Source organism: Acipenser ruthenus, chromosome 23 (genome assembly GCF_902713425.1).
Source record: "Acipenser ruthenus chromosome 23, fAciRut3.2 maternal haplotype, whole genome shotgun sequence".
Lineage (NCBI taxonomy): Eukaryota > Metazoa > Chordata > Actinopteri > Acipenseriformes > Acipenseridae > Acipenser > Acipenser ruthenus.
In genome coordinates this window covers 3267364-3293981 of record NC_081211.1, presented here as the reverse complement: position 1 = coordinate 3293981, position 26618 = coordinate 3267364, and the positions used below count along the sequence as shown (strand labels likewise).

At 35.6% G+C, this 26618-nt stretch overlaps 1 protein-coding gene across 1 annotated transcript in view; it reads left to right on the top strand.

Moving 5' to 3' along the window:
- The window catches only part of LOC117964609 (glutamate receptor ionotropic, kainate 3), a 75692-nt gene that overhangs the window by 39250 nt on the left and 9824 nt on the right, over nucleotides 1-26618 (top strand). The window contains exons 5-12 of the mRNA XM_058997480.1: nucleotides 212-265; nucleotides 1375-1548; nucleotides 2235-2378; nucleotides 3455-3562; nucleotides 7941-8054; nucleotides 13341-13544; nucleotides 19065-19288; nucleotides 24001-24119. Of these exons, the coding sequence (XP_058853463.1) occupies nucleotides 212-265; nucleotides 1375-1548; nucleotides 2235-2378; nucleotides 3455-3562; nucleotides 7941-8054; nucleotides 13341-13544; nucleotides 19065-19288; nucleotides 24001-24119 (1141 nt within the window). The remainder of the gene's footprint in view (nucleotides 1-211; nucleotides 266-1374; nucleotides 1549-2234; nucleotides 2379-3454; nucleotides 3563-7940; nucleotides 8055-13340; nucleotides 13545-19064; nucleotides 19289-24000; nucleotides 24120-26618) is intronic.

Here is a 26618-nt window from a genome sequence, read left to right as displayed (position 1 = left end):
CACACATAAGCCGAATGCATTTTGTGCTTTTGGTAATGATATGAAACAGCTTAGGCTGAACTAAAGAAAGTACAGGAAGGATGGGCTTGTTAGTAACTCTTTTACCCAAGCCAGTGCAGAACACCCACACAATACAGAATGACATTCACCATTCCAATTATTGCTTTCATGTTTGAATGTGTTTCTTTATCATCTTTTTACCTCCCTAAAGGCCTTGGCAATGGGGATGATGACAGAGTACTACCACTACATCTTTACAACTTTGGTAACGTATGAATTAAAATCGTAACATATTTGTCTGATATTTTAACATGGTTTAATAGATGTATTGTATTCATGTTAAGATTTACGGGTTCTGCTAATTTGATGTACGAATGTTAATTACAGTATAAACTGTTTTTAAAGTGGTACAATTTGATGCATTGTATGGCATTATGGGAGAATGGGGATCCATGACCATACAACCTTATAACAAGTTTTGTGCTATAAGGTTGCCTTATAATGAGGTAACATATATTACTAATGCATTATTAACTTGTTTATGTCCTTAAAAAAAATCCCACAGCAGCACTAATAATCTATGCAGCACAAGCATGTAACAGAACCTGTGTTTTAGCCTTTTAGCAATATGATATAAACTAGCTGAAAACACTTGTTATGATCCCTGGGGTTGTTACAGACTTGTCTCTGCATTGCTGGCTGTTTCATTACATTTATGGGCTTGTAGTACTTGAAGGAACATCCCGAGTGGATTGGGTAGTGGTTAAGTATGACATTGTCTTGATAGTTACTAGTGCTGGGGGTTTTAAACCCTGTCTAAATTGCTATTAAAAACCAGGGAGTCTTATGTATTTTGACCAAAAACCGTTACAGATTTAGGCAATTAAAATAAGAAGCCGTCTTCAATAGGCGCTTTTGTTCTGGTAGGTGAAATGCATCTATTTGTTCTTTCTGGCTGTGAGGTTTCCTGAGCCAAATTTGCAAGGCTGACTACAGTTCCCTGCATATAATCCTTAGCTTTTTCAAGCCATGACAACATCCACTTTTATTGATAAATTCATTATAAAAACAATTTGATTATTATTATATGTGTTATAAAGCTGTAAAACCTTTATCATTATCCTTATAACATAGTTGTTGAGTTCCCACTGTTTTATATGCATGTGCTTACATATGCAAGGTTAAATCCTCCAGTGAAAGTTGTAGGAAAGATTGATGTTGTGTTTTCATACACGGAATCTGTGAAATGCCTTATCCTCTCTGAAGCTAATCCCATTTCTTTTCTGCGGCAACACAAAGCAGTCTAGGGCTTTTCTTACAGCTACAATAAAAAGCAATTCTTGTATGTTAAATTAGATCTTTTTTTTTCAAAAGGACCTTTATGCACTTGACTTGGAGCCATATCGTTACTGTGGAGTTAATATGACCGGATTCCGGATTTTGAATACAGAAAATCCCCATGTAGCCTCGGTGGTGGAAAAATGGTCTATGGAGCGCCTTCAAGCGGCACCGAAGCCTGAATCAGGCCTTCTAGATGGCATTATGACGGTATGATCAGTGTTTTCTTACGACATTTAAGAATACAATTTCCAGTAGCGTTTTCTTTCAGCCAGGATTCAATGTGATTTTGGACGGCAATGATTATCTTGGAAATGATCCTTCCATAGATAGTATAGAGTGTGCACAGATATTAAATTAAAAATAATATTTGTACTGTACAGGGATGGCATACAGATATAGCCAATGGGGATATATGGAAATAATATAATCAGAACACGTCATGCAAGTTATACTTAGTTTCAACAAAATTAAAGAGAGTTATTCCTTCATTATAGAGCAAAGTTAACGCTTTTAAATTATCCACAAAAGAACAAAAATAACCTAATTAGCCCTAATCTTGGACTACCTTACCTAAAGTAACATTAGATAGTCCAGGATTACTGCTAATCAAGGTCTATGAAACCAACCATTAAGCAGTATAGTTACTGACAAACTTTCAGAAACCTCAAGCATCTTAACATGTTTATACCAATTTTGCAATGAACTGAAATCTCCAGATATCGCAGACATTCCCCAGTAATATTGGCCATTATAAAGAATGACTAGAAAGCAATTAGTTGGTAGCAGAAACCCACTTTAAATAAGTCACCGGTTACCTCTTTGTGAATAGGGACCATTATTTCTTTAGTCAGCAGGACTTTTATCAGCTGAAATAATGTTCCCCTTTATTTCAGACAGATGCTGCTCTGACGTATGATGCTGTTCATATTGTGTCGGTTTCCTATCAGAGAGCCCCTCAGATGACCGTCAACTCTTTGCAGTGTCACCGGCACAAACCCTGGAGGTTCGGTGGACGCTTTATGAATTTTATCAAAGAGGTATTTCAAAAAAGAAGCTTTATCGCCTCACTTTCTTGTGTGTTTTTTTTTTTTTTTTTAAATCAAATAATGCTAACTTGTGCAGTGTATGTATCGACCTTAATTTGTCATTAACATTGGAAAGGAATAATTGGAAATAAGAAAATAGTGTGAGTAAATCAAGTTGGGTCATGTTCTCACTTAGAAACTTGACAGATATCAATTATTCCCGAATTTCTGCTTACGAACACTGTGTAGGTCATTTAAAAGCTTTTTTTTTTATGTTTCAAATACAAATTGTTTTTTCAAATTACTTTGAACTGAAATGTTTTCCAGCATTTAGCCAGTGCCGTGTATCGTATCATATCGTCTCATATCGTATCTAATCTGTATAATAATCCTAAATTCCATTATTCAGCCGTGGGTGGCACTGTGCTAAAATTCTTTAGATAAAATAAATTCATAAGAATAAAGCCATTATGCTGTCTGTGACCAATATGTTGTGCTTTAAAATAAGTATGATAGAAAATAAAACACCATGTCTAGCAATACAGCATGTCAATTTAACATGTTTATTGACATTTGAGTCCTGTGTACATGTGGTAGTGAAATATCTTAGTATTGGGGAGAGACAAAATATTAGCCAGTGTCTTGAAGAAGCTCAAGATCGGGCTCAAGAATGAATCAGAGGCTTCAGAATTTGAATTAAAGCAGCCTATTCAAGCCTATTCATCACAGTAGGTCTGTAGGAGCGTGAACACATCTGATTAATTGAACAGAACAGAATAAAGGGACACTGTAAAATGAGCACAGCATTGTTTTCTTTAGCACAAATGTAACAGACAACCCTATTAAACCTTGAAACAAGATATATGTTCAGCCCGCGAGGTTTATCAGTAAATCAGGACACAGGGTTATAATAGAGTTCATGAGAAATCAAGCGAAGGCTTCACAATGAACAATGATGGAGGTGATTGTTAATTAATCATGGTCCAGTGGGAGAACGTTTCAATGTAAAATGTAATTAAAATTAAATGTGGTGCTGAGCGATGAGTAAGGATGTCTAGTAACTTCCATCTTGTTGTGTCCCTTTCCAGGCCCAATGGGAAGGATTAACTGGGCGGATGGTTTTCAACAAGACCAGTGGGCTGCGGACAGAGTTTGATTTGGATATCATCAGTCTGAAGGAAGATGGGCTGGAAAAGGTATACCGTTTCTTTAGATAAGAAAATTAGAAACCCCATGCAAATTGCCATGTCAGGAATTCAGCATAGCGAAGGTACAGGCAGAGAACTGACTTTTAAACTAGATTAAAATAAACATCAAGCATATTAGGTGCTTCCAATACCCAGAATATTCATCACGGGATAAACAACATGTCCAGTGATCAGCTACAAAGGGTTTTACATCTTACCTCAATCCATTCGTCCCTGTTGCATCAGGGTTTGCCTCCCAGCCTCCATCTGTTTTTTTTTTTGTTTTTTGGCTTTGTCTAAGTTAATGTTGTTCTTCAATCACATGAGTTTTCTGACTGGACTTGTATTCATCTACTGTAATGAAACCATTGCCCACTGTTCACATGCCCTGCGTTTGTAGGGACCATCCATATACTGTAGTTAAAACCAGGCTGTTTTGGGTGAAAGTAATATACTCCATTAGTTTCCAGCTACTTTGCTAGCAGTGTTGCTGTACCCCACAATAATCTTTAATGTTGTACTGAAATACAATTCCTGTAAGACTGACTGCAGTCTCACTGTTCATTAGCACCGAATTCAGAAATATAGAAAAGTAAGATATTTTTTTATGTGTAATCGGTTGCATCTTAAGGTTATTTCCCGTAGATAAATACAAATAATCAGTTCCCTGACAAATGTTAGCGTACCCGGGTGTCTGGTTTTGTGCTGCTTGTTTTGTGTTCGAAATCCATATTTGCTAATATCATTTAGTTCCCAACAAGAAATGTAATGGACTGCTTGAAACACAGCCATAGCGAGTCATAAAACAAATGAGATTAAAGTACTTCAGTGTTAATTGCATGCTTTGTTAATGACATTCCTAGGTCAGGATTTAAATGCTTTTTATAATAATGAGGGGCTTAATTATTTACAAGTATGTTCATCGAGTGGCTTTAATTGAGAAAAAATGCAGAAATGAAGACGCCCTTTGTAAATCTATTGAATATGTTTGCCTTTTTGGAATTATGCAAAAATGGCACACTAGTGCAAACTAGAAATAATGATGGTGACAAAAAATACAGCAGGTTTAGCCTATGTAGTGTGGTCTTCTTGAGTGTTGTCATAGCGGAGTCCTGTTTATTAAAAACCCTCCGATTGAGTCATATTAGTAGATCCTGATTATGCAGCCCCAGTTGCAGGCTTTACATAAGATTTGTCTGTGTTTATTTCCCCTGAATTCAGGAGCTGCCTTTATTTAGCCTAGCTAGTCATAGATATATGTAGCATAGGCTAGATCAGCAAAAGAGTCTTTATAGAAATAGAAGCCATCTAATGATGTGGCACTTTGAATCTCGTAGCACAGACTTATTGGAAGAAAAAAAAAATCAGTAATTTATTTTTATTTTTATTTTATAAAATAAATAACTAAATAAATATACAGTAATGCATTAATAAGATACATACTGTACTGGGTTAATTTTCCAGGCCAGGGTAGGCTGGAAACACGTTAGTGAACTATAAACCAAAGCTGCTGTATGAACTCAGAAGAAGTGTTGTTCAGCCTTCTCTTCTGAATCATTCAACAGCTTCCTCAGGACCAAAACTGTCAGATAGATCCTATCTGTTCTTTAAACCGCTGTAGTACAGTAGAGACATTGGCGAGGCTCTGACCAATTACCATCACTTATAATGATTTATAGTCAGGGTGTTGTGCCATGTTGTTGTCACTCAGCAGACTATTTGTTTGTTTCATAAACATTTCAGACTGTGAGAAGCATGTCATGATTCAGTAAAATCATAATGGTATTAATGAATGCATTGCTGTCCACTACTAAGCACCACTGCCAGAGGAAAGACTGAAGACTAGTTTGCCTTGGAGTGGAATGAGTTTAGTTTGAAAACAAAATACTGTTTGAAGCCTGAGTGCTCCTAAAGTAATCCAACAAAGTGAATGTTAGCATTAGTTTCAGTCATTATGAAATGCTGATAAATGTAAAATAGAGGAATCGCTTGATACAAGTGGTAACATCATTAAAAGTTGGAACGCTCCTTCATGAAAGAATACAATTACCTTTCAAAATAGACCACTTGGGATAATCACATTTCACCAATTGGGTTAATTGAATTGATATAACAGGAACGTGGATGCTGAGAGAGGGAGATTAAGACATATTTGAGGCTAGTTTCTACAGACCCCTATCCTTTGGTTTCACAATGTTTATATGTACTGAGGACCGTATTATTTTGCAGCTTTCTGAAAGCTAGGCATTACGGTGTCCTGCAAAATATATCTGTCTTAAAATTACACTTGAGTGCCTAGGGTTAGCCTATTTTTTGTGTATGTTACAGGAATATGTATAAACATGTTTCTCTAGGGAACCTGCAGCAGCAAAAACTATTTCCAGGAATATATTATATTTGTGTCTTTACTTTTAGACAAATATAATACATAGTAGCTGACAATATGCGTACTAATATACAGTATAGCAACTGTATTCACAACTTCATTAAGGAAATCGCATGTGCTGGAACAGTAGCACGTTAGGGAATTAATAGATACAGACTTTAAATGATAGAACTTTTGTCAAAGGGGCCTATAATTAACAACATGTAAAGAAAATTTAGTACAAAATGAAGTATAGAAAAGAAATATAATTATACAAATTCAAAATAGTATGCAAGTCATAGAGCAACTAATACAGATGCCATTCCCATGTATATAATGCATTCTATTAGAGTGCATAGGTTAGTATGAGTTTCAGTCTTAAGCAACACGACTATATGGAAATACATGTAATTGTGATTTTAATGATCACAGACATAAAACAAGAGCATTCCTGTAAAACAATGAAAAACAATAAACATTAAACACGGCTACGAAGGCATTGCTATTACACAATCAATGTATAGAAAAAAAACTGCTGCTTCAAAACTAACACAGTGTAGAGTGCTTCTCTGTAAATATTTAGTGCATGAATATGGATTTTTGCTTTTGGGATGCAGGGTGATTTAGTCCACATTTTATCTTTTTTGAACATTTTTACATACAGCCACAAGACTATTCCACCAACTGTTAGGGAAGCATTTAAATGCAGAGCTTCGCCCAAAGGTAATTGTGTAAAGCCTGTGTTGTGTTTGCCTCTATTCAGCCGTTTTCTCTGGTCTTTCCGAGATTAACTGTAACAATGTAATTTGTGAGAAGCCATTCAGAATTCAATGCAGTTCTGAGTGCCTACAATTGAGCTTGCGTTTTGTCTTGCTGTTATCTTGAAAGAGTGAGTGATACTTTAGGAGACTGGAGGGGGTGCAGAAACTAAGGGCAGCAAGTGTTTATTAGAAAACATGAATCTCAGGGATTACATTAGTGCAGCTAATGCCAAAATGGCACTTTAAAAGCATATTATAAATACTATTCAAAGAATGATCATTAATGAATTTACTAAATATGACCTTGAAATGTGATTCGGGCAGACTGCTGGGATACAAAAAGTCTAAAACCAGTAATCCGAACTAAAGATTAAAAACCCAAAAAGTAATATTTATTTGAAAAAAAAAAAACAAGATTGCCATTAATTCAATGTATGTTTTGAGGTGTTGTTGTTGATGCCTGAAAAAAATATTTGATGAAATAAGCAAGATGCAAGCTGTATAAATACGGTACTGAGCATGCTTCTTTGTTTGGGTAACCATAGACAACCCAAAATACATTATGATATGTTCTCTAGGTGCCTGGGGCTGGCTGACACTTGATTAGGTATTCGATTTACTGGTGGAGCTATATCACAAATTACACTCGATAAAACAAGATTTTTTTTTTAGCTCATGTCTAACAGGAACTGTGGGAACGTTTCCAGCTTCAGCACTAAATTCTGTTGCCGCAGACTCCTTTGAATTACCTTATGTTTCTGATAGAGAGCGGTTTGTGGGTACAATTACTTTAAGGTTGTATTTTGGAATAGCAAAAGGTTACTTAGCATCTAAGATAGGGGCTGAAGAACAATTTTTTTATAGCATTGCCATTGACCTGCTTGCGTTTGCTTAAAAAAAAAAATCAAGCTCTGCCAAGCATGATTATAGCCAATCATCTGCACCAGTTGAATGTTCTAATGCTATGGGCTGAGTCTGTTTCTATACCCTGAGACCAGAGACATGATTGCAATTTAAATGGACGATGTCTGCCATGCAGATCACTAATCTAGGCAAGGCAGTTTCCTTGATTGCTTACTATAGCCTTTTTCACAAGCAGAAAATCAGTTTTCAGCAGGGGTTTATGCATTATTAGATCTTTATCTACCCAACTAGGACCAGGCGCAATCAAAATCAAACAGCAATTTCCTTTTGAATCCCTGCGCAGGCTTGTTAAGAGATACAGTGGGTGTAACGCAACTGCTTTTCATTTCCTTTACAGATTGGAACGTGGAATCCCACAGACGGCCTGAATGTTACGGAGGTTTCAAGGGGGAAAGGGATGAATATCACCGACTCTCTTTCTAACCGATCTCTTGTTATTACTACAATTCTGGTGGGTCACTTTTCTGTCTGCTTCTTAACAAAGCCAAGATGAAAGCTGTTCTACAAATGAAATTGTATACCCCCCCCCCCCCCCCCCCCATACGTTCTTAACCTTAAAACACTTGCTACTAAGACAGAGGTACTTAAAAGGAATTTTGAGAAACATTTCAAAGTGAATATATATTGTATATTACTGAGGTTCTGTTTAGACATTAATGTCCATCACAGTGATCACTCCCTGCAGGATAATCCACTGCTGTGACAGTCAAAGGAGAGGGCACCTAACAAAAGACAAGGTCAATTATCTGAAGGTTGTTGCAGAGAATATAAATGCTATTATTAAATTGCCAAATGTTTTTGTGCATAAGGACTTTTCTTAACTATGTTTTAAGGTCAGAGTTGATTAGACTGCTTGAGATTGATGTTGCTGTTTAAAGTTTCAAGAAGCCAAAGTCCTGTTAGCTTTTAGAGGGCATCTGCTGCATGATAGTAACCACTCTACTTGGAACCTGATTGGCTGAGACAGTCCGTAAGATGTATATCAGTATTAATATTATATGTTTTCTACAAATTACAAATATCTACAAAAGCACAAAAAATATCTTTAGGTCAATTAATAAAAAAATAAAAAAAAAAAAAAACAGCAGATAACTTTCCATTTTAGATTTTTGTGCAAGAACACAAAATATGTTAGTAATGTAATATTAATAAGAGATTTTGTCACATCTTTTTAACTAACATTTTAAAACACTTCTCATATACTTTTTCTCTCAGCCTGATATTGCTAAATTAATCTACAGGGGCGGCCTTTTATTGAATTCTTGGCCTTTTCAGACACAGTGTTTGGTATTGAACAAAGTTTTAATTGCTAAAATAAATGAAAGCATTACATCTGTGATATACTTTGACTAATGTCTCATTAGGGGTTTCTGCTGGGTGTTATGCTATTGTGGTGTGTTAATAAGGTGATTTCTGTATTCTGCTGTGGCGTATAGATTTTTAAACACGGGGGAGGTTGTTTACAAATCTGAAAGCCATTATTACCAAATGACGGGAGCCTTTTGTGCTGTGGTTGAATGGCTCAAAACAGTGTGCTAGTGATGGTATATTGCTTCAATTAACCTGTATATAGGTCTAAAAGAACAGAAATGAGCTGCCTGAAACTGGCTTTTCAAATTGGGTAGACGTTTCATCTATTTGGAATGTTTAGATGCAGCAGAATCTCATGAGGAGTTTAGTAGTTAAGCAGTAGAACCCTGGGGTTCGACTACCATGTGATTATCAGGCTTTTTTTTGGTGCTTATAAACCAGCAAATGTTTTAAATCTCTATTACTGGTGTTTTTGCTTTCCGTTTAGCTTTTTTTTTTAACTAGACGTTCTACCTGTAATTTCTGTGTTTAAATAACTCAAAACTAGACTAAAATAACACTTCATTGAAAGACTGCAAATTCCCAGAAATACATCCTGCGATCGGTAGTGCTGTAACTCTAAATACATTCTGTAGTCAACTACAAAATAATAAATGACAGCATGATCTGGTCCATATTCTGAAATACATCTGAGTATAGAACTGTGAACATATCCTGTGGTTGCAAACAGATGATTGAGTAATATCTTTGTAGATATAAGCATATGGAAAACACAAGCTTCTAGTAAATGCTAATCAGGTTGAACATGTAGTCTCTTTTTTTTTAAAAAAGACAGATTCATTACAATATTTAAATCACATAAATGTTTGTTTATCTTTGACTTGGTGAGCTTAAGTGAGTTAGCTATCTTCCTCCATATCTGAGTTCTCTCTTCGATCAACCTACAGTCTTTTTATATACCATTGTGTGTGTGAAATATTATTTTTACCTAACATGTATTGTACAGTATTTCATCCAAATATAATCTGCACTCTATGGATACGAGTGTGAAATGTTACATTATTAAAATAAAACTACATTCCCACTGCTGTTTAAAAAATCATGAGGACTTTAGTTCAAACTTTATAGCTTTTTCGCTTTTTTGATAAGTGTCACATTAATATAACCATTGAATGACTAAATAGCGGTTTTGAAATCTGATAGTGAATGTAGGGTTACGATTAAGTTAATTTATTCCTAGGGCATTTGGTTCCAGATGAATTGACAACATGCATGCATATTACTTTTCCAACATACCTAAACTGGTGCAACAGAGTACTCTTACCCAGTTCTCTTAACCAGAGACTACTGTACAGTTAAGATACAAGCCAGCGTCTTAACCGCAGTGTAAAAGAGCCAGGCTCTTCTGCATCCGTGGTTTTAGAGCTTTTAGCCTCATCTCATCTCACCGTCAGGGGACAGGACAGAATCCACAATGGCAGTGCATCACACAACACTGCCCGTTACACTGGCATCATTTCTGAGGAGATTTGTTTCAGCAGTCTATTTGTTGTACTGTCTTTTTAGTGTTAAGTCTTTTCTTCAGTCACAATGATGTTTCCTCCTTCAAGGTTGTGTATTTGGAAGATATTATCTGGTTGTCTGTGAGGGCAGGGGCATGCTATGTACACCTGGCATTGATTGGTGACAGTAGGAATAACCTTATACCAAACGAGGTATAATCATATGGTGAAGAAAACAAGAGTATAATCATTATCCGGTGATGTAATGGAAAGGGTATAATCAGGACTTATTCAGAGCTGGTTTACAGAAGAATGAGCAACTATTAAAGGAACAACCACAGTGTAAGTGTCAGCAGTTCAAATGTAATTATCTAGCAAAGTAGGGGTTCAATGGTTGCCCTCATGTTTTTTATTTATTTACTTATTTATTTATTTATTTTTTTCTGAGAGGAATGCAACAATGTTACAATAAAAAAAAAACAGCAAACAAAAAAAAAAAAAATATTAAGATGATAGTGTTTCCCCACATTAAGCATTATTATTATTATTATTATTATTATTATTATTATTATTATTATTATTATCACATATTGGATAGTTTAACTTGCATAGCCTAATAATAATAATAATAATAATAATAATAATAATAATAATAATAATAATAATAGCCATACTTACTACAATGTATTAAACAATAACAAATCTGGTTTTTCCGCTCCAAGCTTCACTGTCCTTTACTGGGGATACTCAACCTAAAGCAGCAACAAAGTGTTTAAACTGCTAAACAGAGCCAGAGCCTAACTAATGTAGAGGTTTTAATGAGTTAAATGTAACTGCATCAGAAGACTTTCCACACCCTATAAATAAGACAAAGCATGACAGTTTTATTGTTATAACTACTCACATTCCAAAGACACATGAAGGTATTTAGTGCACTTTCCATCATGCATTAATTGTCTTCACTTCAGTGGATGTAACTGTATTTAAGTGGATGAGTATGATTAGTTTTTTTTTCACCTATGCTGCCTTGCAGTCTTTGCAGTCAGTTACAACTAGAGCAAAATTGAATGTATCCTTGATTAATTAAAAAAAAATCTCTAAACAGATACTAACATTCTATCTATATCTATCTATCTATCTATCTATCTATCTATCTATCTATCTATCTATCTATCGGATTAGGGATATTAATGCAGAGTGGAAACACATACAATTGTTTCATCTTTAAGTTTGTTTATGAAATATGCTCTGGATAAATGAAGTCAGGCATTTTCACATTGCAATAATCAACTGATGAATAAGAAGGAGAAGTGAAATGTATAGACCATGGTTATGGACTGCTGAAGCTTAGGAAATTGCTATGAGCGACAACTTCTGTGCCAGATAGTTTATGTAGCCAGTTTTGCAACAGTAACCAAAGTGAAAAATCATGAGCTTTAATGCATATTATATGCTTTGTCAGAAAGCCTGTGCCCTTGCCAGCCAACAGGCTGAATCACTTTTGAAAGTGCAGTGAAAGGTGCTTGTCGATGAGAGATCTCATCTAGAATGCCAAGTAGGTGTTCAACCTATGATTAAAATGAGGGAAACAGTGAGTGTGGAGGAAAACCATGTGTTAAGTTTGACATTATGTGTGCCAAATATGGAAATTAAGTAATGATAGAGAGGAGCTGTTGCTTTGCTCATGGTCATAAAAAGGGGATTCAGTTCTGGAACTATTGAGATGTATGACAATAGAGTACTGAATGCATGTATGAGTGTGCTTACGTATGTATATATTCATGCTGTATGTATCACAGTATTAAACAATGAGTGTTCTCAAGTAGAGAAATGTATAAAACAGAAGATTCGGAAATATTATTTCAACCCCTCACTCCATCCTCTAACACGCACAGCTGCATCCCCAAAGCAATACATGAGCTGTGAAGTTATAACATTGAGGGCACCTTGGCTAGGAAATTGATTAGCAAGCGCAGTGTTTATGAATTGTATGCCTGACCATTTCAAAGTGGAGTAACAGTCCATGAATAAGTACCCTGCTGTGATATGAAGTGTCCCCAAGGAAGTGTTGCTGACCAAAGGATAAAATACAGTGCATAAGGCTGTCTTCTACAAAAAAATCAAATTAAGAGCATGGCTTCCATTAAATATGGGCTGGAGATAATACTGTTACACGTGTTTGTGGTCGTGTCTTTTCATTGGGTCCCAAGGGGCTCACCTAGTACAAGCACAGCCGCTAATCCTGCATGGGCCACATTGCCAGTCTTGGCTGGGGACCCACAGGGAACGCTGCATTGGCCTTATATTGCATTAAGGCTTTGCACTCCTGCAGAGTTAGGGAGACTAGGCTTTGGATAGTTCAACACCACATTTCAGATATGAGCACAGGCAGAAACATCTTACACACTCACAATCCAAGCTCAAAACAATTACGCACAAATTAATGTTACTTTTATTATAAAACTTCAGGGTTCTGAAACTTTTTTTTATATTTTTAGCCTTTCATCATCCAGTTGTTGGAAGACCACATGTAACACCCTCCATCCCAAGCCCATATCCACCTTAGCAGACTGTAGAATAAGGTTTTCAGTTTGTTTGTATACAAATACCATTATTCAGTCATACTGCATTTATTTCTTACTTAAAACAAGCACACATAATCTTCATTCCAGTCTTGATGTCTATGATTATCTGTGCAAATACAAGCAGATCTTTGTGAAGGTTGATCAACCTCTTCACTGAGGAAACACATTTTTATTTATTTAAACACTCCACAGTCGTAAACTTGTTTTTCAGTGCAGTCCTTTAAATGCTTAACAGAGTTATCAGAGAAGATCACTCAACTGTAATTTGTTTTGTGTTTAAAACAAATTGAAAAACTGACCTTACCAGTGGTTTATATTTGGTGTGCTCTGTGTTTGCAGGAGGAACCATATGTCATGTTTAAGAAGTCTGACAAGGCACTTTCTGGTAATGACCAATTTGAGGGGTTTTGTATTGACCTTCTGAAAGAACTGGCACATATCCTCGGATTTATGTACGAGATTCGACTGGTGCCTGATGGAAAATACGGAGCGCAGGATGAGAAGGGACAGTGGAATGGCATGGTGAAAGAACTAATAGACCATGTGAGTACTGCTTGTAATTCAAATGCAAGGAAACTGAGAAATGGAATAAACCATGGTTAACCGCTTAAGGTACACAAGGAATTGAGTGGTTGTTCAAACGGTTTCTTCTTAAAATACATTTGAGAGTGACTTATGTATCAGAAGGAAAATGGCAATTTGGATATCCAGATCCAGCCTGACAGTACATTTTAAAACCTGTTTCGTGCACCACATTGCAAAAATAAGAACGTTTGCATTATTTCTTTTTGTGGGACACATATGTCCCTTGTACCTTAAAGGGTTAAGCCTACAAAGGGAGAGACTATGTCTATAGTATTGTCACCATAACTGCTGTACAGTCATTTCACATTTAAATTATATTTTTCAAAATTACATGTTCCAATTTTTTTCTCAATTTCCATCTATATAACTGTGATACCACATAGTATTTTAATAGGAAAGAGCCAAGGGGAAGATTCATAGAGAAAATATCTGTTCCTTGTCCAAATGATAACTTTTCAATGATGTTATGGCCTGCAGTATGGAGTCTCCTAGTCTGGATCGAGTGCATTTAAGATTTGACCTCCTACTGAGACAAGTAGGCCTCGTCCCTTTTAAAATCAGAAACTTTTAGTTTCAGACAAAACAGAAATGCTAGAAATGTGTTTTTAAGACAAAGAAACTTTTATGTATAGTACAGAATAACATTAAATATTCATTGAAGTGCAATATGACCATCTTCCCTCATCACAATACAGATTATTTTCAGATTGATTACATTGCAATATTGACCTGCACTGCGAGCAGCAAGCACTTAATATTGGCATTTATGAAATGGCCTTAGATACCCTCCCTCACCCCATCCTTTGGAAAGCAGGTCTTGGAGGAGAGGTGTAATAGCCTGAGTGGCATTTAGTGAGGGAAGACACTTGATCAGAATCAACAGAAATGTGATGAGAAAAGATGAAATGTCATCAAGGATTTAATCTTTACAGAGCTTTAGTGAGATAAGAGCTGCTGTAAAACTATGAAAGAGCAGGATATAATAATAATAATAATAATAATAATAATAATAATAATAATAATAATAATAATAATAATAATAATGCATACATAGATAAACTGAATTCATTAGTGTTCCAAAGTGTCATGGACATTTTCTTAATATGTTTTCATTTGTCACCTTGTTTAAAATTTGTCAAAAATTGGACAAGTATCTCAGACCACATTTACAGGAATCTGGGACTCGCAAATGTTATCTTAGGTAATGTAGTCCATGGTTACTTCTAATTAGGGTCTGTGAAACCATCAGTTTCATCAGTTACTTCTAAAAAGAATCATGTTTACTACTTTTTGTTGCAAAGCTCTTTCTTATACAGTATCTGTGCTGGAAACTGGGTCTGCATGATATTTTGGGACAGATTAACTAAATGTTTGCTCCATATAAAAATATGTTTAATGCCCAAAGCCCTGTTCTGATGAACAAGCACGCATTTCCACGACTTCCTTTCTCCACTTGTGGTAGCATTTTCCTCAGTGAAAATTGGTTAGTTAAGCATTCTCAATTCAGGTTGAGAGACCAATATAAAATCCCACCACTTATATTTGCTACCTGTATATAAAGACCACTGCTCTAGAAGACCACTTGTAGATTCCCTCTTTATAATATTATAAGCAGATTTGACTCTAATGTAATGGTCATTTTGGCACACTTGGAAGTAAAAAGGTTTTTACACCAAAAATAGTTCATTATATCCTGGGCCTTATGCCAATGTGATACAAACTCCCACCATCGGGAGAAAAGTAAAGATTTTAAGTACAGTAGAGTGCAATCAACATCTGTTATGTTTGATTATACCTTTTAAGCTTTCATTTTTGTGCCAAATTTTCCTGTCAGTCACAATCTAGGGCTTGTCACCTTTGCAGCGGTGCAAGTAATGTGTAAGTCTCAGTTGATCAAGGCTTCTGAAGAACAACCAGTAATGCATTTTAACAACTATGTTCTGCAGTCATCTGTCTTAATACAAAAATGCCTTTTCTTTACTGTGATCGGTGTCTGAAAGCACTACAAAGGCTCTTTCAGTGATTAATAATAACGCACATATGCCACAAACATGTGCTTAAAGGTCATATAGAAAGAACATGTTTGGGAGCCAATTTTCTCTTTATACTGTCAAGGGAAAAAATAAAGAAATATCCCGGGACTGATGGAATTGCCCAAAAGGTAAAAGTCATGCACCATTTTAAAAATGGTTTTGCCTTTAGGTTTTTTAAATATGTTCCTATTTAGTCATGATCACAAGAGAGTGTTTAGCATTGATGTAGTACTGTAGGGTTTTTGAAAGCTCTGGCAATATTCTATCTCCTGGCTCATAATATTGAAGGGAATGACTCCAGTTCAATAAACAATTATTATTATTATTAATATTTTTTTAAGACCATCAGCAATGTGCCACACTTTGCTAAGTTTAAACAATGGACCGTTGTCAAAAAATGTGTGATGCTTAATATTAAGTCCATTCTTACTGTCTACCTCAAAACCTGCAGCCTATAATTCTGTTTACCATGCTTTGTCATGTTTTTAACCATACCTTTCTGGGCTTTACAATGCTTATCTATACTTTACCATGCTTTCTTATTATACTTCAATTTGCCTTTATAAGGGAGATACTGGTGCACTAAATAAGCAAGGTACGTTGATACTGCCTTGGATGCTCAGCAATGTTACTATTGTCCAATCGTGATCTTTAAGGGGACAGCAACAGAAAAGATTGAAAACCGCTGTGAAAGACGAGGACAAGCGCAGCAGCTGAGCAGCAACTTGACAGACTGAAGCCCTTTGTAGAAGAGTCGGGACGTTGCTTTCAGGCTTTTTCTTTTTGTGTTCATTAATAGCTTGTCTTACAAAAAGCCCACGAAAATGAACTATGCACCTCAGCAATTCTCAAATGGAAATATATATCAGCTGAACTATGCTGAACCTAAAAACACAATCTCTAATGGATAACGAATCTCTGGTAGATGACATGTTTAAATGGGTGAATTCGTAGGCATTGCACGAAACAGAAATGGAGCCAACAAACACAAGACACTTTTAATTATCCATTTATAATACCCATGCATGTCTATAAATATGTTAATGAAGGTTTTGATGATTGATAACAAGGAATTTAGTACCATAACATTTTCAAATTCACATTACAAGTGTAAAGCGTCATGTTTTGTTACAAAGTACTTAAACGGTTTCTTAAAATTCTAAAGCCTGGTATTAAGATTAATACCAGTGTAATATTGTTTATAACACATATGCATAACTCACTGACTGACTGTTTATAACAAATCCCTAAACTAAAGTTTTCCCAATCAAGGAGGTTGACCAATGCTTAACATTCAGTCCACATGTGTTCCCTGGGTTTCTTGGGTTAGAACAGCAGCAGGAGTGACATTCTCTTAGGGGTACCAGTAATATGTACTGGTTCGTTTAATTCCAATTTCATCTTTTTCATCAACCCCTAAAAACTGTAATGTATTGTCCTTTATGGTGTAGATGGCATATGTATATTAATATACAATGACCTACCAGTAGCACACAGTAGCACACTCTACCAGAAGAGTTTAATGTGTTCTGATCTGAAGAGCTGTACCAGCCTGTGGGGGTTGTAAGCTGATGAAGTGCCAGTGAAGCACAAGGCTGTACATTCATTTGCAGGTGCTCCACATTAATCATGGGTACATTACCAAATAAACAAAAATCCCACCACCCATGTGTCTGCTTTACATTATACTGGCATAGTTATGTAGGCTGTTATGTGGCCTTTCTATCAATGTAGATCCTTATTCATTTAATCAGATAATTAATCTAATATACAGCTACATCAACCTTGACTTCTTCTTCTTCTTCTTCTTCTTCTTCTTGACACAGATATACATTGTTAAAGTGTTATTAAAGCCTATACACACTCACACTGACAGACACAAGGTATGAATTTAACTTGAAACCCTTATGTGGATTGATGCCCAGGGTTAGTAGATAAACACACATGTTTTATATCATCAGTTGCAAAGCATTTTATTTTTCTTTATCATTAATTTACAAAGCCCATTGCAAACCTAAAGGACATCATGGGTAAGAGCTAAATGATGCACTGGGCTTTGTTCAACTTGATTAGTTGCAATAGATGTTCTCATTAATCCTAGTGTGATGTTATTATTAACAATGCCTAAGCTGTTCATTTGCTACTGTCTTGTGGTAATTAATCCTTGTTGCAACTCAGACAAAGGAAGCTTACTGAATTTTATTGCTTCATTGTTTCCTTATTTAAATAAAGCTGTATGTATGCCTCCTGTGATAATAGTTTAATAAACTCTGTTGTCCTAAACAATAATACGCTGGCTGGGTATTGTGTAAGGAACACAGATGTAGTGTGGTTACATTCATAAATATGTTAATGTTAGAGACACAGCGTTAAGACACAACATACAATGAAATTATGTATTAATCAATTTGGCAAATTAACTCCTATATATACTAAAACAAAAGAAAGTCTGTTTGGGCTTACGCTCACTTCTCAAATCGATCCACCAACCTTGTCTTATAGATTGAAGTCAAAGGACCAATTGGTTGCACACTCAAAATCAGGACAAGATGTACTATAGTCTTTTCATTTCATTTTATTAGTTAAAACATGTTTTTTACTAAACCGAGCAAACAAACAAAAAGGTAGTAGAACAACATAAGAATGTAGTAGAACTACACGTTTCGATACACAGGTCTTCGTCAGGTTCACAATATATATGTGTGCATGTGTGGTGTGATGTTTAGGGACTGCAGATACAATGTATACAGCATCTTTCACAGAAACATTCCACAATCCACTGTGAGTTAATAGTAAGCATTAGAAATAATGTGCCCAAGCACTTAGAACCTGATTTTAGTAATTTTCACATTCAGCACCACGGACAGTTCCAACTCTGAAATGTGCATTGTAAATGATAAATACTTTGACAATCTCCATGAGGCACATTTGGTTTATTTTTTTGTATTAGTGTGTTACTTTGTATTCGAGCTTGCACTATTGGGATGTAGCTGTGCAGGCATAATGTGAATAAACTAAACAACACTAAATACTTCTATTATATTGGTTGCCATTTCATATAAAACATTAAAGTGAGTATCGCATGCCTGTCTGAATACTTTTGCTTCTTTTTCCCCATTAATTAAACATCTAAACATTGTAATATTGTAAACCCTTTAATGATTTAAACTGTGACAGATCTTAATATGCTCAAATATACCAGCTCTTTTTTGCAAAGCTTTCATTGTATTTTTATTACATCCAGTTTAGTTTTTTCAAATCAAATCATGTACTTGTCAGGGCTACCAGATGTCCATCTCAATAGCACTAATACAGGAGTTATACAAAAAACACCCAAAGGGGAAAAGCACAAATAGATTCATATAGCATTAACACACAGCAGTATTTTACTCTTCAGATAATTAAAATCTTGTTTTCCTTTCTATTTTCCTGTTTTGCCCAACAGAAAGCTGACCTTGCAGTTGCTCCCCTCACTATTTCTTATATCCGGGAGAAGGTTATTGACTTCTCCAAACCATTCATGACTCTGGGAATAAGCATTCTCTACAGGAAACCGAATGGGACAAACAATGGCGTGTTCTCCTTTCTGAATCCATTCTCTCCTGATATCTGGATGTACATCCTCCTAGCGTACCTGGGTGTCAGCTGTGTTCTCTTTGTAATAGCCAGGTAAGTTAAGCAAATATTAACCAGGTTGACATAATGAAATCTGAATGAATCTGTAGGATTTCAGGGGTCAGAATTTATAATGAAATACATCACACAGCACTGCCTATTATACTCTTCATGGAACAAATGTAACAGGTTGAGGCTGGGCGCAAACCAGTGACCGTGCACACTGCAAGTGAGTGTCTTTCTTACATGTAGCCTCCCTTTTGAACGTAGTAATATCCCAGGAAAAGAAGCTCTACATTCATAGATCGTCACGTCACTCCTGGACAATTACACAACCTGTTTTCATGGTGCCATACTTTTTCACACCTCTGACACCTTAAATTAACAGTGGATGTTTATTTGTAGTTTTATAACAATTGAATGTAGATTTTTGTTTTGTTTTGTTTTTGAGCAACACATTTGTAAATCTGGCCCAATGAGTTTTTTCAGTCAGTTAAATGGGTAAAAAAAAACATTTGTGTCAGCTGAATATATTTTAATAAGGCACCCTTCATCAAACGAAATGGATTTAATTCCTTTCTTCCATGGCAGTGTTTGTATCGTCTCTCAACCCTGAATTTGTTAATAGCTCAGATTTGAAGTGGTAGTTTTACAAGTTTGAAGAAGGGTGTTCTTTATACTTTACATTTTGAGAAACAAGCATTGCAGCTGGACTCATTAAACATGACTTCATCTTAGGACTGATTTCTACCAAGCAGCGTTTTTAAAATAATCAATCTGGAATGATACTAAAGAATCGTGGTAAACAACCCCAAATATGGTTAAGTGTGTTTTTATGCTTTTTTTTTTTTTAAACAAGTAGCTAATTGAAACCAGCAACAGGTGCAGTCGAGGAGGCCTATTACAAATGGAAGCACCACTGATGGCAAAAATAGCATGGGAGGAACATTTGAAAGACAGATTTATTTTCAGCTGCAAATGTCTGTTTTCTTAAAAACAAAATGGTGACTGAAAAAAACCTTTCGAATTATACAAATATGATGTTTTCAGTTTATGAGGAAGATTAGAAAAGATTTGTGACTCAAGGTTTCATTTCATCAATTTAACATTTCTATTTTACTGACGATATAAAAAAAAAATCTTATTTAAAATACAAGGCCATAACACAGAGACATCATAGTGTTACTTTTTTAGGATTTTAAGATTTGAACTGCAGTATCACAGATGTTCTTGCTTCAATAAACTGCCAATATTTGGAAAAAATGAAGTGTAACAGATAAGAGCAACAGAATATAGATTAAAATTTACCCCTCCAATACGATGGTAGAGTGGATAACCACTGTTGCTTCAACAGTTGTGTAAAAAAACTGTTTTTGTTGCAGTTATTTTCTGATATATCTAAGTAGTGTGCTGTACTGGCCTCCATTTTAGAGATGCTTTTAAAAAAATCAGTACTACTGTATACATTTTCAAGGCTGTAAAACGATGTATTTAAATATGTAAGTATAGGGCATGGGACAGCAGTGTAGAGTAGCGGTTAGGGCTCTGGGCTCTGGGCTCCTGACCGGAGGGTCATTGGTTCAATCCCAGGTGGGGGACACTGCTGTTGTACCCTTGTGCAAGGTACTTTACCTAGATTGCTCCAGTAAAAAACCTGTATAAATGGGTAATTGTATGTAAAATAGTGTGATATCTTGTAACAATTGTCCTGGGTAAGGGCGTCTGCTAAGAAATAAATAAATCATATTTATATTTTCTGTGGTTCCAAAATTAAACCCATGGCTATAACTGGTGCATGTTTAATTGATCTAAGTTGACAGATACAAAAAATATTACCAGGAGATCAGATTCATCTAAATTGATGTTGTCATATAAGTATTTTGCTTCATTAAAAATCCATTCAAGCATTTAGTCAAAAGTTTATACTCTGCAATCAGCCTTTTTTGACACTGGAAACACATCTTTATTTTCACATTCTGTATGGATTATGGTATTCATGCATTTGACTATGATTATGTGAAAATATTATGCGCTTAGTATTCAAGAAAAAAGATACGCAAATCTGATTCATGTCAATGGTATGTGATAGCAGTTGTACTGTTGTGGCTATAATAAAATTTGATTTTGCTGAAATGAATGTGTGCCATAGCGGGTTTGTAAGTTCCAACTGTTAGGTTTTATAGCTTTTTTATATCTGGCTATATTTTATCTTGTCCTTCCCTAATCACTAGCTAAAATGAAGCTCGTTTTGCTTAGTCTTTTATTATTCCGCACAGGGATTAAGTATCCCTGGAAATAGGTAGAAAGTTAACGCACCACATGCAAGTCCATATTTTATACTTATCTATTTGTTAAATATACCTTGAAAACCACTCTTTCAATGATGATGACATTTGTTTTACAGTTGTAGATGACACCTTTGCATAAATTCAGGTAGTTGGTGGACCATATTTTTAGAACCATTCAAATTAGATAAATCCTTTCATGGACATTTTTATTTTTTGTACACTGACTGTAATCAAAGATGTCATGTGATGTGTCATGTGATTCACTAGACCTATATACGATATGTTTTGTGCAGCTATTCATCAACAACAATGGACAATCAGAAGTATTTCAGTGAATTCACAAGGGCATGATCATAGGTGCCTGTGCAACTGTCTACATTGACAAATGTGTTCATAAAGATCTCTGGGGTATTCCTGAAGTGGCAACATTTGCAGATGACCATCACAGGAAAGCACTAGCTCGGTAGAAAGCAGGTAATAGATCAAGCCCACAGACGCGTGTAACATATTTGACAATCTACAGATGTCCTACAGTGGCCTAAGTCCCAGAAACCTTCAACAGACTTGTTTCCATTCAAACAATGCACTTTGAATAGGTTTTTTGAATCTACGGGATAACAAACCATGTTGGGATTGAGTTTATCTATCTATATTTATCTATGCTCTAAAGCACCATACAAAGTTCTGAACAACTTGCCTTTTTACACATAAAGATATATCGTATAGAAAGACAACTGTCTATTTTAAATTTAAAAAAGTAAAACAAATAGCATAAAGTCTGCAAACTACGCACACACAATTTGAGCAAACTCTCTACATTGTAATGAAGTTTGAAGTTTGGGTGTGAATCTGCTTTTAGGAAATAGGCATTATAGCGTTTTAGTTCTGTTATCGCTTTTACTAATGCCTGCTATCAGTTACTTAAATGAACGAAATCAATTATTTGCGAGCTATTTATTTTGTTTTCATTCTTTTGTATAAGGCTTCAGTGTTGGCAGTTAAACATCCCCCCCCCCCCGGCCCCCTTCATTTACATGTGGTCAAATGATACGTTCTGCAGAAACCCATAATGTTCGGTTTATGTTCTTTATCTCCTTATTGTAACTACTGTGTCAGTAAAACTATATAAAAACAAATGGCAGCATTATGCAGTGTATTGTGTGCTGAAATCACCAGGGCTGTTTGCACAGTGAAAGTATATTATTAAAACATCATCATGCTGCTGTGTTGTTTGTGAAGAGACATTGCGAAGAGACATTGGGGGGAAAGGTTCAAAGCCTTTAATCGAGGTACTGCTGAGCCTTTGCTTGTTCTCGGCACTGCTATTTAGCATTTTCAGATGATACATTATGTATTTTCTAATGTACTTGTTAATGTATGTGCCTGCTATTGTAGCAGAGTGGGGGCGTGTGTGTGTCAGAAAGGATGGTGTTGTCCACAAAAGCAGGAGAGAATGAAAAACATTCTTGGTGGTTTCTATTCAGCAAGCAGGAACACATAAAGCAGTCTTTCAGTAATTAACATGTCCATGTGGTTTGGACTCATAAACAGATAAAATAAACTGCAGTGTGTTCCAGAGGAGTGCACCTTTAAGTGTGTGCCCCAGGAACTCAATAAAGTACCTTGTTGGTCCCACTTTGCTGGTTCAGGACCATGGAGAGCAGCCTTAGAGGACAGTTTCAGCACCACTCTCTCAGCACCCCAATGGAACAGCTCCCAATGGAGAGCACGTTGGTCTGCTGGGTGAGAGAAGAGAGAAAAAGTAGAGACCCTTGTTACAAGCAGAGATGCCCCTCTTACAGGTGTATTTTATCTTTTCTGTGTTTGGTGCATATTTATCTATATTTTGAATAGTTATGTGACAGTTCTGGTTTTGAAATGGTGGTGAAATTCTTCAGCTTGCTTGAAATAATGTGAAAAAAGATCAAGCAAAGGATATTGTGTGTTTATTTTTAATAGAGTTTTCCAAAAAGAGCAATTACAATATGTGGTACAACAACATAGAATATGTTTATTAAAAAAAGGCTATCTAGCACTCACAGTGAGAGCACAGCTAGGCTGCCACTGTGGACTGGTACACCTGTTTAATCCTGGAATGTCTTTTAAAAATACATTTGATATGGATTTTAAACCCTTGCACTACGCAATAACTCAATATGCATTATGGCTAATGGAACCCTATTTTGAGGTATTCACACAGTCCAGTGCTGAACATAAAATGGACTACAATATGACTTAACTATACCCTTGGGACTGTTTCTCAACTACAGCGTTCTTGAGTGCTATTCATTTTTATCTCTACTGTACAGAAAGCAGTATGAACTAATACATATTAATGGGTTGTTTCTATGTAAAACCAGATGCATGTGAAATACATGTCAGACACAATTATTTTCAAAGGGAAGACTGGGCTTCCCTTTGAACTTGAGTTTGTCAAAGCAATAACTAAAGTGTTGAATGCTGCTTCTTTCCCGACAGGTTCAGCCCTTATGAGTGGTACGATGCCCATCCATGCAATCCTGGATCTGACATTGTCGAGAACAACTTCACTTTGCTAAACAGTTTTTGGTTTGGCATTGGATCGCTTATGCAACAAGGTAAAGCCGCCTCTGTCGTTTCTTTCAACCCGCACCCCCAGAACATTGTGTCTGACAGCAGTAATGTATAAAAAAACAAACAAAAAACCTTAGTGTTCTGCTTGTCAAGAACAAGTGAAGCTAGACAGTTATTACAAAAGAATAATGTTGTCACCACCCTTCCTACAAAACAAGTGCAGCCGAGAGGAAATGTGTCACATAGAACTGTCACAAACTGACAGGTGGTGCAAAATGGGAGGGTTTGTCTCCAAAAATCACAACAAATGTGCCTGCCAAGTACTCCTTACTTTAAAACGGAATGGATGGTTTCACATCACTCAGTGTTCTGAATTCTACACTCTGGCTAAGGTAAGGCTGTATAGTAGAAAAGCAAGCGATATGTAATGTGTACACTGGGGATGGGACGAATACAGCTGTTCCGATTAATTTTCATTTAAGGTTTCACACATTTCAGTTGAAGGCCGGTTAAACTTTTAAATCACACAATTAGGTTGTGCTGTGGGTATAATCTCCAAAGTACTTCCAATCAAAAACACAATTGTCACCTTTTTATCTGTAGACAGGTGAGTTTCGCGTGGCCGATGCAGATCCGCATTATAAACTCATAAGTATAACAATAGTGTGTAACGTCTTCAGGTAGGTTTTTTTTTTTTTTTTAAAAACCCTCTTGTTACAATTCTTCCATCTATTGATGTTGAGGTTTAAAAGTTTTAAACTGAGATGAGGAAAGACATACATGATGATAATTGGCCAGTTAAAAGCTGACAACTCCCTTTTAATCGAAAGTACTCTGCAGAACCTAATGACATCATTTAAGAGCGTCACCATGTTCAAAATAAATGTCGGTTCTGTTTGTTTTTTGTCACACACACACACACACACACACACACACACACACACACACACACACACACATTTGTATTCCTATATTTGTGGGGACTTTACTCTCATTATATTTTTATTTCAGTTGTACAGTTTGAGCATTCAAGGATGGCATGCTGTATATTGGTATCCCAATGGTAGTTTTCATTTTTTCAATAAGGGTAGCAATATAAAATTAATAATGAATCCAAATGATGTCATACTTGCATTAATATAACTATGCAGCATTGATTTATAATTTAGGTTTCATTTAAATACAGCGATTAACTTGACTAACACATTCAAGGATAATAATGTAAATTCTTATAATGCAATCATGTTCGTACTGGCATGCCTTCATTTTGATTTTATAACAAGGTTGATTCAATAAAGCAGTTGTTTTTTTTGTATTAGGTGACTAGCAAATTATATTTTACATGGCGATGCAATTAACTCACTTTTTTTCACTGGACTTTCCTACTTTTATTGAGTCATGTACAGTACATGTAGATATTTCATCCATTTAAAATGATGCCATTCACATGCCAGGAATACCAATGGGAAAAAAATAGAACAACTTCAACTTAAACCTGCAATGTGCAGTTTTAACAGTAAGTGCCATTTATCTGCAAGGGGAATATACAATAGACAATAACACTGAGTCATCAAAACACTTTGAAATCTTCTCAGATTTGACCAGTTGGGTTGTATTATGTCATTATGCATGCTTTTTTCTTTATAGGAACCTATACCAATCTCAACAGTAAATGTGGCGCAAGAGGCAGATAATTGCTTTGGATCACATTGCTATGTGCCTTAAATGAACCATCATTGGCATCAGACTGGTATTTAAATGTTCGACTCAGTTGTAGCCCGATTACATGAATGTATAAAAGCAGTGTGAACCAAATAGAGAGTGCTCTGGGAAGAGAAATACCAAATCGTCATGTTTCTGAATTGTTAACAGATGAAGAAAGCTTAGTGAAAATGACAACTCTTTATTGTAGCAACATTTTCACAAGTAGCTTAGCATTTTGTAACTTGTATATAAATAAATACAATTACTGAAATGTGTGACTTTGAGCAACCTGCTGTGCTAATGAGGTATATATATATATATATATATATATATATATATATATATATATATTGTATATGTTCCGCAGTTACGTTTTCAGTGCATTCAGATGTTATTCAACCTAACGCATGGCATGCTCTCCTGAGGCCAATTTAATACTTGGTTTATTGTATAAAACTGAAAGCAAATACTCCTAATATTACTGCATGCTACAGCAATATTCATCACATTGTTCAAGAACTTTTTAGCTTCATGTAAAATCATTTGACCTGTTAGGAAGAATCAAAAGGTTCATATTTCTGTAGTGAATTGTGAATATTAACATCCAATGAAATCAATGAGGCTGGGAAGAAAAAAATTGCTGACTTCACATAGTGCAATGTTCCTTATTTGAAAATGAAAAGCATTGCTTGAACTACCTAGCACATGCTAAGTAAAATATATTAATTTGAGAAGTAGAGCTATCTTGAAAGGTGATAAGATATACTGCAGTTTGGATTACTTTAATTCACCGAATACAATAATATAATTCACTGGCTACTAAAATGCATAAAATGTTA